The 16,123-nt window shown below is 57.1% G+C and overlaps 1 protein-coding gene across 10 annotated transcripts in view; it reads left to right on the forward strand.

Annotated features, from left to right (window-relative positions):
- CACNA1G (calcium voltage-gated channel subunit alpha1 G) overlaps positions 1–16,123 on the forward strand; it is a 63,748-nt gene that overhangs the window by 5,963 nt on the left and 41,662 nt on the right. For 8 of the 10 annotated variants that reach the window (XM_080681462.1, XM_080681467.1, XM_080681460.1 and 5 more), the window contains exons 2-9: positions 2,009–2,121; positions 2,281–2,414; positions 2,738–2,835; positions 4,774–4,933; positions 5,412–5,712; positions 5,858–5,950; positions 8,490–9,270; positions 11,208–11,584. In XM_080681462.1, the coding sequence (XP_080537588.1) occupies positions 2,009–2,121; positions 2,281–2,414; positions 2,738–2,835; positions 4,774–4,933; positions 5,412–5,712; positions 5,858–5,950; positions 8,490–9,270; positions 11,208–11,584 (2,057 nt within the window). The remainder of the gene's footprint in view (positions 1–2,008; positions 2,122–2,280; positions 2,415–2,737; positions 2,836–4,773; positions 4,934–5,411; positions 5,713–5,857; positions 5,951–8,489; positions 9,271–11,207; positions 11,585–16,123) is intronic. The other 2 variants (XM_080681463.1, XM_080681461.1) reach the window with 1 other exon arrangement.

The raw sequence follows: 16,123 nt of genomic DNA on the forward strand, positions 1-16,123 counted from the left end.
ATTGACTCATTCATTCATTGATTCATTCATTTCTTCTTTCCATGTATTGATCATCTGCTATATGACAGGCATTACGCTAAGCTTTGTAGGGTATATAAAGATGTATCAGAGCGCCCCAGCCTTGGCAAGGGAGATGAGATAGGTGAAGAGAATGACAGGGTGGAGCCACTGCCATTAGAGGAGTTCAAACAGGTGTCCCAGGAGCCACTCTTCCCAGAACTACCTACCTTCCCCCATGCAGAGATATCTGCTCACATGGGTCCCTTCCCTGCAGAGGAGAGGAGAGGGGGCTAGCTTGGGGAAAGCAGACCAATTCTTGAGAGTAAGTGTGTCTTTGCTTTTCCTGGTGATAGCCCCAGGGGAGCTCCCTTTCTGTCCCCCTTTTTCCAGGGTGACCCCTGGCTGACCCCTATTCTGGAGAGAGACACATTGGGCTCCAGCTCCACTCAGGAAAACAGCTCCATGGAAACAGAACACTTTTTATTTCCCACTTCCATCTACTTACCCCAGAAACCTAGAACTTTTTTTTTTCTAACTTTTATTCTTGTGAGGAGGTGGAGGGTAGGGAAATGGCAGTGTCTGGGGACAAGTTGGGTATCTGATGGAGGGAAGTGATGTCTGAGAGAAGAGGGCCTGGATGACAGAGGAGGGGAGGAGGGCTATGGAGGGATTGAGGGAGTCATGGGCTCCTGGTGAGGGGGCATGGTCAGGTTCAGGACAGAGATGGGGTGTGGCTAGGATCAGCTGGGAAGAGAGTCATTGGGTCTTGGTCAAAGGCTTCTCACTCTAGAAGTGGAGTGACAACAGGAAGGTCCTGTCTCTTCTGGGCCCTCTCTACCCCACTGCTTCTGGCGTGGCGGGTCATATGCTGGGAGCAGACCCTCCCTCCCTCCATCCCTTGGACCCCAACCTCTGCTTGTTTCCAACCTCTTTGCTCTTCCCCCCTCCTCTCATATTTTCCTTGGGAAAAATAGGCTGCTTGTCACTGAGCTGTGAGTCTGGTGTCCAGAACCTTCTAAGGTCCAGAGACTATTTCATGCATCTCTTGCTGATGGGCTGGAGATGAGCCCCTTAATGAAATACACGATGTGGAAAGAAGCAGGTTTTAGAAAGACTCCTCTCTCCCCATTCCTGCAAAGCAGGGTCTGTTTTAGTTGGTCGGGGCTAGAGCTTTGCTGGAAGCCACCAGGAGGTGTGATGGCGGCCTGGTCTGTGTGTGCAGGGTACTGTCCCTCTGCACAGGCTGGGGGCTTGTGTCCAGCACAGGGCATGGTGTGTCGTGGGTGCTCATGATTTAACGCATGACTGTGTCTAGAGGCCATCAGGTCTTTGAGAGGCCGGGGGGCTGGTGGTGGAAGAGGCAGCCGTGGGCTCTGGTGCTGTGGCGAAGCTGTGGACCCTCTGCCTGTCTGTCTGGTGCCAGTGTGGCCATGACAGCCCTTGCCCTGCGTGCTTGAACCTGTCTCATGCTGGCTCTTCTTGTGACCTTGAGCACAGGACTTTGGCTCTCTGAGCCTCAGTTTCCTTGGGTTCTGGGGAAGAAAACGACTTACCCCAGACACCTCATGGGGAGCTGTGAGCACCACATGTGGCATGGTGTGAGAGTGCTTGGTAAACTGTAAGGCAGACAGAATCTGACTTTAGGTTTGTGTCACACATTCACATACATTATCTCATTTGCTTCTCACATCTTCCCTGGGAGGTAGGGAGAATAGGATTCAGATTCAGCAGCAAACTCTTGGTGTCTGGCATTTCCATAAGTGTGATCGATTTTATTCCCCAAATGGCTTGTGTAAATAGTCAGGGTATTTATGGCTTTTCTGCCTTTGCAGATGAGGAAGGCTGGGTCCAGAGGGGTGAGATGGCCAAGGTGGGACAGGGCCAGGGCCTTCCCATTGCACCTGTCAGATGGGGTTGGGAGGTCAAGAAGCAGGAGGCACTAGGGTGGGGGGTGGGGGCATGGGCTCCGTTCCAGCCCTGGCCTGCTGTTTCCTTGACCATCTGTTTACCTGGTTTGAGCGTATCAGCATGTTGGTCATCCTTCTCAACTGTGTGACTCTGGGCATGTTCCGGCCGTGTGAGGACATGGCCTGTGACTCCCAGCGCTGCCGGATCCTGCAGGTGAGTGTGTGTGCGGTGTGTGTGTGGCGGTGGGGGGGGGGGCTCCTAATAACCCTGACCCCTTCTCAGCAAGAGGCCCTGACCCCACTGATGGGGTGGGGGTGGGGCATATTCCCCCACCCCCTTCTCAGTTTCAGCAGCCTCTCATCCCCACACCAGGCCTTCGATGACTTCATCTTTGCCTTCTTTGCCGTGGAGATGGTGGTGAAGATGGTGGCCTTGGGCATCTTTGGGAAAAAGTGTTACCTGGGAGACACTTGGAACCGGCTGGACTTTTTCATCGTTATTGCAGGGTGAGATCCTGGGCTGGGTGTGGGCAAGAAATGGATTAGATCAGTCCCATCCCTAGGGCCAGAGTCCTAGGCCTGCCCCCCCCCCCCCCGCCCCAGCCCGCCTACAGTGCTGCTCTCCCCCTCCCGCCCCCGCCCCGTTCACTAAGGGTCCGAGGCTGTCCAGCCTGTACTCTGAATCCGTGACCTCTGCAGGGTCCCCGGGTGGAGGAGGGGAGGGGTCGGAGTTTGTGCTGCACCTCTGCAGCAGGATTCCTCATTGACCTCTTTTGACCCCCATGGCGGCCTCAGACTCAAAGGGCCTCCCTTTGGGCCCCTCCCTGCAGGATGCTGGAGTATTCGCTGGACCTGCAGAACGTCAGCTTCTCAGCTGTCAGGACAGTCCGTGTGCTGCGACCGCTCAGGGCCATTAACCGGGTGCCCAGTGAGTGACCCCTCGGCCCTCAGCCCCTGGACCGAGAGCCCCAAGAGGAAATAGGGACATCTCAGACCCCACCCCTACCTCCTGACCACTCACAGGTCATATCAAGGAAGGGCTTAGTGGGGAGCTGGGGTCACTGAAGCCAAAAGGAGCCCCTCCCCCTGGCTGTGGCTCTGTAAGAATTACCTGGAAAGACCCTCCCCCCTCATTTTAGCCTGATTTGGGGTCAGAGTCTCAGAAGTGTCTCCGATGACTCCTTCCCTGGGATAGGGGTGGTGAGAACGAGGTAAAGAGGATGGCAGGCCGGGAGTGGGTGCCTCGGCCTTTTCTAGCCAGAAGTCTCTCATGCATTGGGGGTCTCATTGGTGAGACCACAATGGTCACGCTGAGCCTGACCTCTCTCAAGACAAGGCCAATCCGTGCCTCACCCTCCCACCTGTATCCCCTTCTTCATTCTCACCCCCTTCCAACTCATCATAGCAACTGACTGCCGGGACCATTATCTAAATTAAACCGCATTGGTTCCCCGAGCCAACGAAGCTTTGGCAGTTCTAGCTCCCTATACATCCTGCCCCCCACCCTTGCTCAGGCCCCCTTCACAACTCCCTAACCTACACAAGCTGCAGATGGTCTTTGCTGAAATCCCTGGAGTGGGGTGGGTTGCGGGAGCTGGTTTCTGGGAGTCATGTGGCGGCAGCCCCCTTTGCTGTGTGTGTGCATGTGTGCATGCGTGTGCATGCATCCTGTGTGTGTGATGAGCTGCCTCTGGGTGGACAGTGATTCCTCCAGGTGCCGTGCTGTGCTGGTAACAGGAGCTCTGGGCGAGGCCTGCCTTCGCCTCCTCTCCCGCCCAGGTGATGGCTGGCAGATTTATAGGCTGGTGTCTAACCACCGGTGTAATTCCCTTAATGCAAACCCTGAGGAATTGATCTCAGCTGGAGCACTGAGGAGCTGAAGGGGGATGGGGCTGAGGAGAGGGAGAGGCACGAAGTGAGGACACGGGGCTGCTAGGGGGCGGCGACAGGGCAGCTGCAGTCACCAAGCCTGTTAATTAGCTGCTGCTTAGAAGCTTTCCCCTGGAGGGAGCAGGGGGCTGGAAGCAGCACTTTGGGAGTCAGAACCAGCCACGAAAGGTCCGTGTGTCTGACAGGGGCTTGGAGGCTGGAGGCTGGTCCAGACCTTGCGGGTAGGTTGGTCCTGGACCTGCCGCGGTAAGGGAGAGTGGGGCAGTGGTGGCTCTTCCCTGGGAGGATGTTGCTGATTGATGGCCACCTGAGAAGATAGCTTTGTGTGCCCGTCAGGTCCTGGGGTGGCGATCTGGACCACACAGAGAGTAGACTGGGGGCCGGGGGCTGGGAACCGCGGTGGAGCACAGGACGACTCAGCCCCGACTGAGGGCCTGGTTCTCAGAGTCAGAGTCCTGCCTGCTAACTTCCCTCCTGGAGTTCTCTGCCTCAGTTTCCCCAGTGACTGTGGTGGCAGTAACAGAAAACGGTCAGCTGACTGTGGAGAGAGTGTGTGTGTGTGTGTGTGTGTGTGTGTGTGTAATGGGATTCGGAAGCAGGGCCTGGTTGAAGTCCCGGCACCTACAATTACCAGCCCTGGACCAGTCATGTCAGTTTTCTGGAACTCGACCCTCCTCTGTAAATTGGGCCGGATATTCACGCCGTGATGATGTTAGGTGGGATGCGGTGCAGGAGGGTGCTTTGGGAAGGGCGGTTACTCTGGCTCACCCTTGGTGGTCCCGCACACTGATTAATGTGGGGGGCCAAGCGGGGTTGCTGGTAGAGTTAGCAGCTGCAAAGGGCTGCCTGCGGAGTTAGGGGTGTCTGTCGGTCGGTTGGTCTCAGCCTCAGAGGCCCCGGTGGGCCCCCTCTGGGAGTGCTGCCAGGCCCGTGGCAGCCAGCCTGGCGCCCCCAGCGTGGCTTCTGCCCCCCACAGGCATGCGCATCCTTGTCACGCTGCTGCTGGACACGCTGCCCATGCTGGGCAACGTCCTGCTGCTCTGCTTCTTCGTCTTCTTCATCTTTGGCATCGTGGGCGTCCAGCTGTGGGCAGGGCTGCTGCGGAACCGATGCTTCCTGCCCGAGAATTTCAGCCTGTGAGTGTCACAGGGGCTGGGGGTGACCTGCGAGGGGTGTGGAGGGCTGGGACCGCCCTCAGTCCCTGTTGCTATTGACATATCTGCTCTCATATCCGTGACATGTCTGGTTCTCAAACTCCCACATTAGAGTCACTTGGGGAGCTTAAGAAATTCTTGAGGCCTGGGTCCCACCCCCACAGATTCTGATTTCATTGGTCTGGGGGTCAGCCTAGGCCTGGGGAGTTTTATAAGCTCCTCAGGGAGCCTGAGATGCAGCCTCATGGGACAGACCTCCCAAGATCCGACTCTGGAGTTTCCGGCTCAGTCCTCACACTCCCTATCCACACTCACCAATCTCCACGCCAGCCCGGTGCTTGCCCCGATTCTGGTCCTTTCCCTGCTCACCCCGCTGGCCTCGGTGCACACGTGCGGTTCTCCCTTCTGGGGCCTTCCCCCGGGGAACCCGCCCCCAGCCTCATCCCTTTCCCCTCCACAGCCCCCTGAGCGTGGACCTGGAGCCCTATTACCAGACGGAGAACGAGGACGAGAACCCCTTCATCTGCTCGCAGCCCCGGGAGAACGGCATGCGCTCCTGCAGGAGCGTGCCCACCCTGCGTGGGGAGGGCGGGGGCGGCTCCCCCTGTGGCCTGGACTACGAGGCCTACAACAGCTCCAGCAACACCACCTGCGTCAACTGGAACCAGTACTACACCAACTGCTCCGCCGGGGAGCACAACCCCTTCAAGGGCGCCATCAACTTCGACAACATCGGCTACGCCTGGATCGCCATCTTCCAGGTGGGGCAGCCTGGGGGCCGGGAGGTTCCGCAGGCCGGGCTGGAGCGGTCATGCTCTGCGTGGGGGTGGGGTCAGGGCCTCTGGAGGAGATTGCAGGAGGCTTTAGGGGGCCTGGAGTCAGCCTGCCCCTCTGCCACCTCCCCAGGTCATCACGCTGGAGGGCTGGGTCGACATCATGTACTTTGTGATGGATGCTCATTCCTTCTACAACTTCATCTACTTCATCCTCCTCATCATCGTGAGTGATTCCTCAGGCCCCCGAGGGGATGGGGGATCCTAGGGAAACGGGTCGGGGAAGTTCAGAGAGGGGAAAGCTTGCTTGGTCTGAAGTTCTAGCTCTCAGGACAAGTCCCACTGAGACGCAGACAGAGAGGGCACCTGTCAGGAGCACTCAGGGGAAATGCAAGGTCAAGGCCTGACTCTATCACTTACCACCACTTACAACTTAGGGCGAGTCATTCCCACCAGGCCCCCAGCCCCACCCCAGACCTCTGTTTCTGTAAAATGGGTGGTTCTCAGCCCAGGGTGATACCACCTCCGGAAGTGGCAAAGGGTGGTCCTGGTTTTCCACCAGGACTGGCAGAGCACTATTGGCACTTCGTTGGGGAGCAGGCAGGAGGTGGTAAACATTCTGCAAAATGATTTGTTCTACCCCAAATTCCCATCATTTGCTATTAAGAAACACTGCATGGTCTCCTGTTCCTTCCAGCTCAGAAGTTCCAAGTCTTAATGAGGGCAGAAGACAGAGGCAAAAGTAGCAGTATTTAAATTTTAAGTCACTACCATTCATCGTTTAACAATTTAATTGCTACTACTTAGAGCTAATATTTATTGAGCACTTACAAGGTGTACCGGTTAATAATGCGGATTTTGCCTTACACCCTGCACAAAATCCACATTGTTAACTGGTACACCTGGTACTATGCTCCAGGCCCTGCTCTAAGCACTTTTTATGTGCTGGTGCATTTATTTTTATTTTTATTTTTTAAATATATTTTATTGATTTTTCACAGAGAGGAAGGGAGAGGGATAGAGAGTTAGAAACATCGATGAGAGAGAGACATCGACCAGCTGCCTCTTGCACACCCCCCACTGGGGATGTGCCCGCAACCAAGGTACATGCCCTTGACCGGAATCGAACCCAGGACCCCTCAGTCCCCAGGCCGACGCTCAGCCACTGAGCCAAATCGGATAGGGCTGTGCTGGTGCATTTAATTCTCATCAGGATCCTGTTATCATTTCCACTGAACAGATGAGGAGACCAGTGTGTCCTCCTTGGTCTGACCTCAGCGTGGGCTTGGCATGTGCTGTGGATTAATCTTGCTGGGTGGGGCGTTGATGCTGTTGTGCACTGAAACAGCTGCTGCCTGCTGAGTTTTCATAGTCTCTAGGGAAGGGGGTTCAGAGAATGGGGCCCCAGCTCCTAAATGAGAACTCTGAGCTTCAGAGGGCTTGGTCACCGGGCTAAGTGGCCGGAGCCGAGAAATCAACCCCAGGCTGTCGACTCCAAGTCCAGCCCTTTTCCCATGTCACCAAGAGGCCAATGACAGAGCCAGCAGAGGGACAGATAGGAGAGGAAGAGATTAAAAATCTACACAGAATTTAGGGCAAGCTTCAGAGAGAGGTGGAGACAGAATAAGGCAATGAGAGACAGTGGATAGGCCCTGAGAAAGAACAAGTCCTCCAGGCCCTCCCCTCCTGCCCCTGCAGCAGTCCCTCGTGCGAAAGAGCGGCCAGGCTGGGGGCCTGTTCCCATCCCCCATGAGGACCTGAGGTGGCGTCCCCCATCAGTGCCTTGTGGAAGCCTGTTCTTTCCCTCTGCTGTTCTCTCTGGACTTGGGTGAGGGGGAAGGAAGTAGACGGGGAGGTAAGGGGCCCAGTTTCCACCCTCCCACACACCCCCTGAGAAATCTTTCCAAACAGCTCTCTGGACTCACACTAGTGAAGCTAATTATCATAATTACTAGGACACAATTCAGAAAAACAAAACTGCTTTGTCACCATAAATATTCATTTCCTTCCTTCTGGATTATTGTCCAAGCAATGGCCATCCCAGAACTCTAGGGAAACTGAGGCATGGGGAGGGGGACAGGGAAGTGTGGACAAGTCAGAGTGACAGCTTGGCTAGTCCGCAGGGTTCAGGGTTCAGCCCATCACCTGTCTGGGCGAGGGGGTAAGCATGGGGAAAAGGGATACAGGCAAAGCCCATGGTCATGAGCATGCTGAGGACCCAAGGTTAAGACTCTCTCACTCAAGGTCACACAGCTAGAACTGGGACTGGAAGCAGGCGTCTTGTGAACAAGGTTTTTGCCAACATCTCAAAGGCTCAATCCAGTGTGAAAACCCCATGTCCCCAAGACTGGCTTCATTTCCCCAGCCTTCTCTACTCCTGATGGGCACTGGGGAGGGATGTCCAGAATCTGTGCACAGGCACGTTTAGGGGCAGGGAGCTCGGGAGACATCCTTGCAGGGCAGCACCGGAGTCCACAGCAATGCCTTAGAATCCCGGCGAGCTTGGTTCCGTCCTTAGCTGTGCCCTACATTAGCTGAAGGATCTTGGGCAGATTCCTCAGACCCTCTGAGCCTCAGTTTCCTCACCGTCAAATGAAGATAATAGAAGTCTCACCTCTTGAGACTGTCAAGAGGATGAAATGAGATAGCGCTTGGACAGTGGCCGAGCCCAGCGCCTGGCCATAGGAAGTGCTCCGTACTCGGTGGCTGGCATTGTGATTCCCTTTTCTTCAGGACATCTCCTCTTGCTGTCCCCACCCCAACAGGTGGGCTCCTTCTTCATGATCAACCTGTGCCTGGTGGTGATTGCCACGCAGTTCTCAGAGACCAAGCAGCGCGAGAGCCAGCTGATGCGGGAGCAGCGCGTGCGGTTCCTATCCAACGCCAGTACCCTGGCCAGCTTCTCGGAGCCGGGCAGCTGCTACGAAGAGCTGCTCAAATACCTGGTGTACATCCTCCGCAAAGCAGCCCGCAGGCTGGCCCAGGTTTCTCGGGCAGTGGGCGTACGGGCCGGGCTGCTCAACCCGGCGACCCTTGGGGTCCAGGAGCCCCAGCCCAGTGGCAGCTGCTCACGCTCCCATCGCCGTCCATCTGTCCATCACCTGGTGCACCACCACCACCACCACCACCATCACTACCACCTGGGTAACGGGACGCTGCGGGGCCCCCGGGCCAGCCCAGAGATCCAGGATAGGGATGCCAATGGGTCCCGCCGGCTCATGCTGCCACCACCCTCGACACCTGCCCTCTCCGGGGGTCCTCCTCGGGGCGGAGAGGCTGTGCACAGCTTCTACCATGCTGACTGCCACTTGGAGCCAGTCCGCTGCCAGGCACCCGCTCCCAGGTCGCCATCCGAGGCATCAGGCAGGACTGTGAGCAGCGGGAAGGTGTACCCCACTGTGCACGCCAGCCCTCCACCAGAGATGCTGAAGGAGAAGGCACTTGTGGAGGTGGCCCCCACTTCCGGACCTCCCACCCTCACCAGCCTCAATATCCCACCTGAGCGCTACAGCTCCATGCACAAGCTGCTAGAGACGCAGAGTACAGGTGAGAACTCGGCTGGGGGCATGTTGCTGCCTCTCATCCTGGGGCCAGGTGGTGGCCCAAGGGGGTCTGGGGGTCTGGAGTCCGAAGGACTGGGCTCGGATCCCCATTCTGCCACTCACAGCCTTGGGGACCTTCAACCAGTCACATGACTTCTTTGAGCCCTATTTTCTCACCTGTTAAAATGGGAATTATAGTTCCCACATTGTCATAATAGCAATAACCATCATGTTATAAGCACCTGCTTGCTACATGCTGTGCGCTGTTTGCTATAATACCTATGGTTGTTGGCCAATTGCTACATGCCTGTCACATGCCTTGCAGGCAAAATCCTGTTGGCTCCTCCAGTTTAAACGAAAAGCTTTCTCTTTGACCCCATTTTACAGATGAGAAAAAGGAGGCTCGCAGAGGTTGCAGGTCTCGGTCCAAGGTTGTGCCATTAGTGAGGGGTGGACGGAGGACCATCGGACTCTGAGGCCCATGCTCTATGCTAAGATGCCCTTGTTGCAAGGGTTGGAGGAGAAATGGTGTGTGACTGTGGCCAGCACCATGCTCTCCTGGGCATGCGTTTTAGTCCCTCCCCACAGGGAGACAGGGGGCCTGGACCAGCAAGCCCTCAGGGGGCTGTTATTCTGATGAGAGGAGGACCCACTGTCAGGAGGAGTGCGATGCTCGCTGCCTGTGGGTGTCCCCTAGTCAGGCAGGGGCGGCGGGCCCTCTTCCACAGACAGACTCACTGTCAGCACAGCCCAGGGCCTGTATTTCAGGAAGGATTTGGCACGTGGCAGAAGTGGTGTATTTGTGGGAATGTGGGCTGGGATAGGAAGGTGTTATCACAGAACGCAGTGCGAAGGGTTCTGGTGCCAACTCTTCCACTACCCGCCACGTGACGCGAGCCGTTGCATGCACACGCGCTGGCACATTTCAGTTCCCTGCTCTGTAGAGGCAGGGCTGGGACAGCATGGTCGGGGGATGCTTAGGGACATCGTCCTGTGTGCAGGAGGAAGGGGAAACAGTGTTGGGTGCCTACTAGGGGCTGGGCTCTTAGCCTGGTGCCTGCGTACCTGCTTTCCCTGGGCGGTTCCTCAGGCTCCTTTCAGCTCCCATATGTTATGGTCAAAGTGGGGTTTAAACGGACATTTATGTCTTAGGACAGGTCACTGTGTGTGCGCGCGCAGTCTAGTGTGTGTGTGTGTGTGTGTGTGTGTGTGTGTGTGTGTTTGTGTTTGTATGTGTGCATGTGTCTGGTGTTTGTGTGTGTATGCGTGCATACGTATCTGATGTTGTAGGTGCATGTGTGCGCACACAGGAGTAATGCTCCTGTCTGGTGTGTATGCATGCCCATGTGTGCACGTGCCTGTTACATGTGCATTGTGTGATTTGCATGTGTCTGTGTGCACATGTGTTTGGCTGTGCATTTGTGTTATGCAAAAAATATGTGTGTATATAGTACATGTGTTTATGCACATGGAGTGTCTATCGTGCACATGTGTCTCGTGCGTACATGAGCACACATGTGAGGGCATGTGATTTAAGAGTCCTTTGGAAAATACTGCTCAGAGCAGTGTTGGTGTAGGGCTGGCGTCCCTGGAATGTAGAGATGACCTAAACTCCATGCTGAAGGCTCCTAGGACCTCACATAAGAGCTTCCCAGGACCTCAGAGGACATCAAGGCCACCTGCCTGACCCTAGGACACCCTGCAGTGACTGTCAGAAGGATGCTATTGGCATTCGGGAGCATTCTGTTGCTCAGAACTGCTCACATTGTAGGGCATTCAGCACCCTGGCCCACACACACGAACACCAGACACATGCACACGTACAGCACCCCATCATGGTTAACAACCCCATGCTCCCCACTCATTTTATCCACTCTCTGAGGGAAGGGCCACCCCAACTAAGAAACCCTGGAGCCTCTAACCTCTACCCTCCTGTCTCAGGCACCTGCCAAAGCTCTTGCAAGATCTCCAGCCCTTGCTTGAAGGCAGACCGTGGAGCCTGTGGCCCAGACAGCTGCCCCTACTGTGCCCGGGCTGGGGCAGGGGAGGTGGAGCTCGCCGGCCACGAGATGCCTGACTCAGACAGCGAGGCGGTTTATGAGTTCACACAGGACGTCCCACACGGCGAACTCCGGGACCCCCCGAGTCGACGGCGACGAAGCCTGGGGCTGGATGTGGAGCCCAGCTCCGTGCTGGCCTTCTGGAGGCTGATCTGTGACACCTTCCGGAAGATTGTGGACAGCAAGTACTTTGGTCGGGGTATCATGATTGCCATCCTGGTCAACACGCTCAGCATGGGCATCGAGTACCACGAGCAGGTAGGGCAAGGGCCCGATGGTCCCTGGCGCTGGGGACCCTCTGCCTTCCTCCCCTCCCACCTGCTGTGTTCAGCTGCCTCTCTGTGCTGCTAGCCTGCGTGGCAGGAAGGACGGGGGAGACGCAGCAGCGCGTGGGGACGCGTTGGAGGGTGAAAACCAGTGAATGTCACGCAGTGTCTGAGTCTGGGAGTTGCTGGGGCAGGGTCTGAGCTGGGTGTGTTCTTCCTGGGACAGCTTCCCAGAGGAGTCAGGCTTTGAAGGATGTGAGTGCGTGACGAGCATCAGCTGTGGGCAAGGCCTCTTTGGAGCGACAAGTCACTGGAAGAGATTTGGGTCTTTGGAGAAGATATGGGGGGAGGGGAGGTGTTGGGGGATCCCCCTAGCATTCACCTGACTCACAATTAGGATCACGATTGACTAGAAGCAGAAAGAAAGCTGTGTAGGTAGGGGAGAGGGGTGGAGGGTTGGTGGCTGCGCCTGGATGGAGCCGAGGCCGCCGGGGCCTGGCCTCTGTTCTGGGAGCCTTGCTGTGAGCGGGGTGCTGTGTGGATGAGAGTACCTAGCGTGGTGAGGGGACTTGAAACCGTCGCGGTTTGCGGAATCATTCTAAGAACCGGGATGTTGAAGTCGGGAGAAAAGGAGGCTCAGCAGGGGCAGGCGAGCTGTCTTCAGATGTCTGAAGGGCCATCGTGTGGAAGAGGGAGCAGGCTTGTTTTGTGGGGCGATGGCTGCAAGCAGAGGAATCTGGGCTGAGGGGAGGAGGCTGCCCTTGCTCTCAGAGCTGTGCAAGGGCAGAAAGAGTGGCCTGGGGGACCCCAGACCCCCACCTCTCACGCTTCCTGGGGGTGGGAGTAGGCACCAGGGGGCCTCACAACCAGGTCTGGCTGCCTCCCCCACAAGGTTCCTTCCAGAAAGCCGTCCTTGCCCCAGGTGGCCTTCCAGGTCACCCCCTTGGCTGGTTCTTCTGAAAGGAGGAGGCAGCCAGGGGTGCTGCCGTCCATAGGCCCTGCTGCGCTCTTCTCCCCTGGGTGTTTCTTGCCTTCCTGGGGCTCAGGGAGGGAACTGGGTCACCAGGACCTGACTGTCCCTGGTGTGGCACCAAGGCCGTGCACTTGCTCACCCCCCCTAGTTGTGGGTAAGGGCATGTAGGGGCCAGAGGTGTGGACAGGGCATCAGTGGGAAGGGGAAGGAGTAGGGCAACTCTGAGTCAGGGTCTGGGTCTGGCTTGCCAGCGTCCACAGGGGAGGGAGGAAGTAGGGGTCTCGGATATGGCTGGGGAGCATAGGTCCAAGCTGGGGCTGGGAAAACATGAGGTGTTCATTTTCCAGGAGATTGGAAGCCACCTCCCTCACCCCACTGACCTCTGAGTGTTGTGAGCACTCAGCTCTTACCCCAGTCACCCTGTCCAGCCAGGTGTGCCCAACCCCCAACATCCCTCCCATCACCATCACACACCTTGGCATCCCTTCTGCTTGCCTCAGCGCCCCCCACCCCAGCCGGCTCTGCTGGATCCCTTCCCTGCGGAGGAGAGAGGCAGAGCGGGCAGGAAGGACACCGGCTGCAGTGCCAGCAGGAGGGGAGTGTGGCACCGTGGTGGGCGTGTAGCGTCTGGGCGCACGGGGCATGCGGTGTGGGCACTTGCCTGCCCGAGGAGAGCTGCTCTGCTATTCCAGGCTGGTGGGGGCAGCATCTTCTGCTGCTGGGCCCCAGGTGGTGGCAGCTCCTGACCTCCCTTTACCCCAGCTCCCGGAGCCTGAACCTCAACCTCCTCTCCCTCCACCCCCAGGGGTCACCTCCTCCGTGCTTTCCTTGGGGGCAGTGTGCCCAGCAGTCTCTGCCCAGCCGGATGCTGCCGGTGGAGTCATTGCACTAGGAAGAAGCTGAGTCACAGAGACTGAGGGCAGATGAAGGCGCAGCAAGAGGGCTTTCGGTTAGACGTCAAGAAGGACACCCACTTGGGGAGGAAGTAGCAGCGATCGGTCAGGGGTGTCTCAGCATCGCCTCGCCCAAGTTCCTGAGGAAAGCAGGGGATGGCTCCCCAAGCCCTCGCTGGCAGGGAGTCCCCACTCGGTGGTGGCACGGTGTCTGCTCCAGGGAGGAGTTTGTTCTAGTACCTGGTTGCTGAGAGCCCCATAGGGCTGAGTGGGAGTCCCCAGCAGGCTGGCCAGATGACTGACTGCCGGGCAGGCCTAGGGACCGGGGGTGGCGAGAAGTCCCAGAAGCAGCCATGGCCCTGTGCTTGCAGGCACTGCGGCGTGAACATCCCGCCATCTGGGCCCTGGAGCCTGAGCAGGCTGGTGGCGGGGAGGTGGGCAGGGAGGGAAGTGAGGCGACGTGGGGGCCGAGAGACAGAGACACAGGGGGGAGACGGAGACACGCAGAAAGACAGAGATCTAGATGGAAACACAGCGGAAGAGACACTGAGAGAGAAAGGGGGAGACCGAGACGGAGAGACAGGGCACAGAGGACAAGATGCAGCCCGGGGAGAGAGGCGAATATAAGATAGGAAGACAGAGACTAGAGGGACGGAGTTGTAAGGGGGGATAGAGACTCGGGGGGAGGAGACAGAAGCAGATGGAGTCACAGAGACATGTGACAGAGACAGAGAGATATGGAGAGGGAGCCGAAGACAGAGACCAAGACCCAGAAACAGATGACAGACCAGGGCAGGCAGGGCAGGGATGGGAGACAGGCTCAAATGGAGCCTTGCAGACAGAAGGAGAGAGGCTGAGAGCGACAGCAGGGAGGGCGGCAGCAGATGCTGACACAGGCTCCTGGTTCCCCTGCAGAGCACGTAATGAGGTGATCGTGTCCATCAATCCTGGTATTGATCAGGCTGGGGGGCGCTGCAGAGGGTGTTTCTGTGCTTCCCTGGGGGAGGAGCCAGCCCTCTTCCCTGCCAGGTGCTGCTGCCCTCCCAGGCCTGTCCTCTCCACTGTCACCTTCTTGCCCATCATTCAGTGTTCCTGCTGGGGATGGCGAGGCCTCTTCTGCCTCTCTCTCTACCAACATCTTGACTGAGGAAGAACCCATGTTGTCTTACCCCACCCTACCCAAGGGAGGCCCCTTGCTGTCCACACTGCCCTCCTTCCCCAACCCCTTAACCCACCAGCTGGTGGAGGACTGACAGGACTGGTTTGTCCAGAGGGGACTGGTGAGGATGATAAGGACAGGACACTGAGGAGATGGGGAGTGAGCATATGGGTGCCCCATCCACTAGGGGGCAGTACGTGGAGCAAGGAACTTACTGTGAATTTCCCATGCGTCCGTCCATTGCACACACATTTTTGGTGTGTCAAAGTTGGGCCTAAGCAGTGGTCTACTGATAAATGTTTAACAATCAGCCCTTAAAAAGAGAAAGAAAAAGAAGTTCTGATTTGTAGCGTTGTAGCATTTGCCAATTACCATGGTGTAAATGCTCCCACCGAGGCCAATTTTAAGCTGCCATCGTGATGTCACCGAGTGCGGAGCTGGGAAGAGATGTGCACAACTGGTTCTCCTGAGCTGGTGGGAGGTGGCCCAGCACACCACTGGGCCTGCGGCACTTCATCCTTCCTCTCAGAGAGGTCACCAACGAGTAAACAGTCACATTTGCTTGATTAGTATGAGCTCGGAGAGGGAGGCACAGAGGCACAACCCGTGACCCAGACTGGGAAAAGGATTCAGGGAAGGCTCCATGGAGGACATGACCTTGGGGCTGAGTTTGAAGAAAGAGTGGGATGTAGTGGTGAAGGGGGAGGGGAGGGCAAGTGTAGGCAAGGGCCAGAGATACCAGGCATCAAAATGGAGTGGTTTATAAGGAGTTCAAGGCACTGGGTAGGGGCTGAGATGGGCAAATGGTAAGAGATGAGTTTGGAAAAAAGTGAAGGCCAGGTCCTGAGAGGCATAGATGGAGTTTGGATTTTATTCTGAAGGTGCTAGGTTTCCAACAAAGGTTTGAGGCAGGTCAATAATATGAGCAGGTTTGTGTTCGTGGAAGCCTTGTGGGGAAGGGAGGGAGGGGAGACAGGAGGCAGGGAGGCTGACAAGAGGGCTGCTGCCGTGGTCCGGGCGGTTCATACGTCTCTGTCCCTGGAGATGGGAGGAGAGGGCTAGGAGAGCTGGCGGGTGGCTGCATCTGCAGGACTCAACACCGGTCGTGTATTTGGGAGAGGAGGCAGCATGGACAGCATCCGGGTTCCTGCCTGGCGTGGTGCACTGGGGCTTGAGCAGATTTGGGCTGGAGGACGATGCATAGGAGGTGCCCATAGGACACCCCGGTATCTATCCAGCAGGTGGCTGGAGCTCAGAAGAGAGGTTGTCTCCCGGGACGTGTCTCTGCCTGGGTCTGCACTGGGGCAAGGCCGGTCCAGGAGGCGGGCACGGAGGGAGGTGCCAGGAGGAGGTCTCGGGGACACAGGAGCTTCCTCATCATCCCCTTCTGGGCTGAGGGTTGCTCTGGGCAGGGGCTCACCTCATATTCTAGAAAAGAGGCAACAGTGTGTGGGAGTTGGGGAAGGGCATGCGGCCCAGTGGTCTCTTGGGCAACAGAGGGGAGAG

This window comes from Plecotus auritus (genome assembly GCF_963455305.1).
Source record: "Plecotus auritus genome assembly, chromosome: 7".
NCBI lineage: Eukaryota > Metazoa > Chordata > Mammalia > Chiroptera > Vespertilionidae > Plecotus > Plecotus auritus.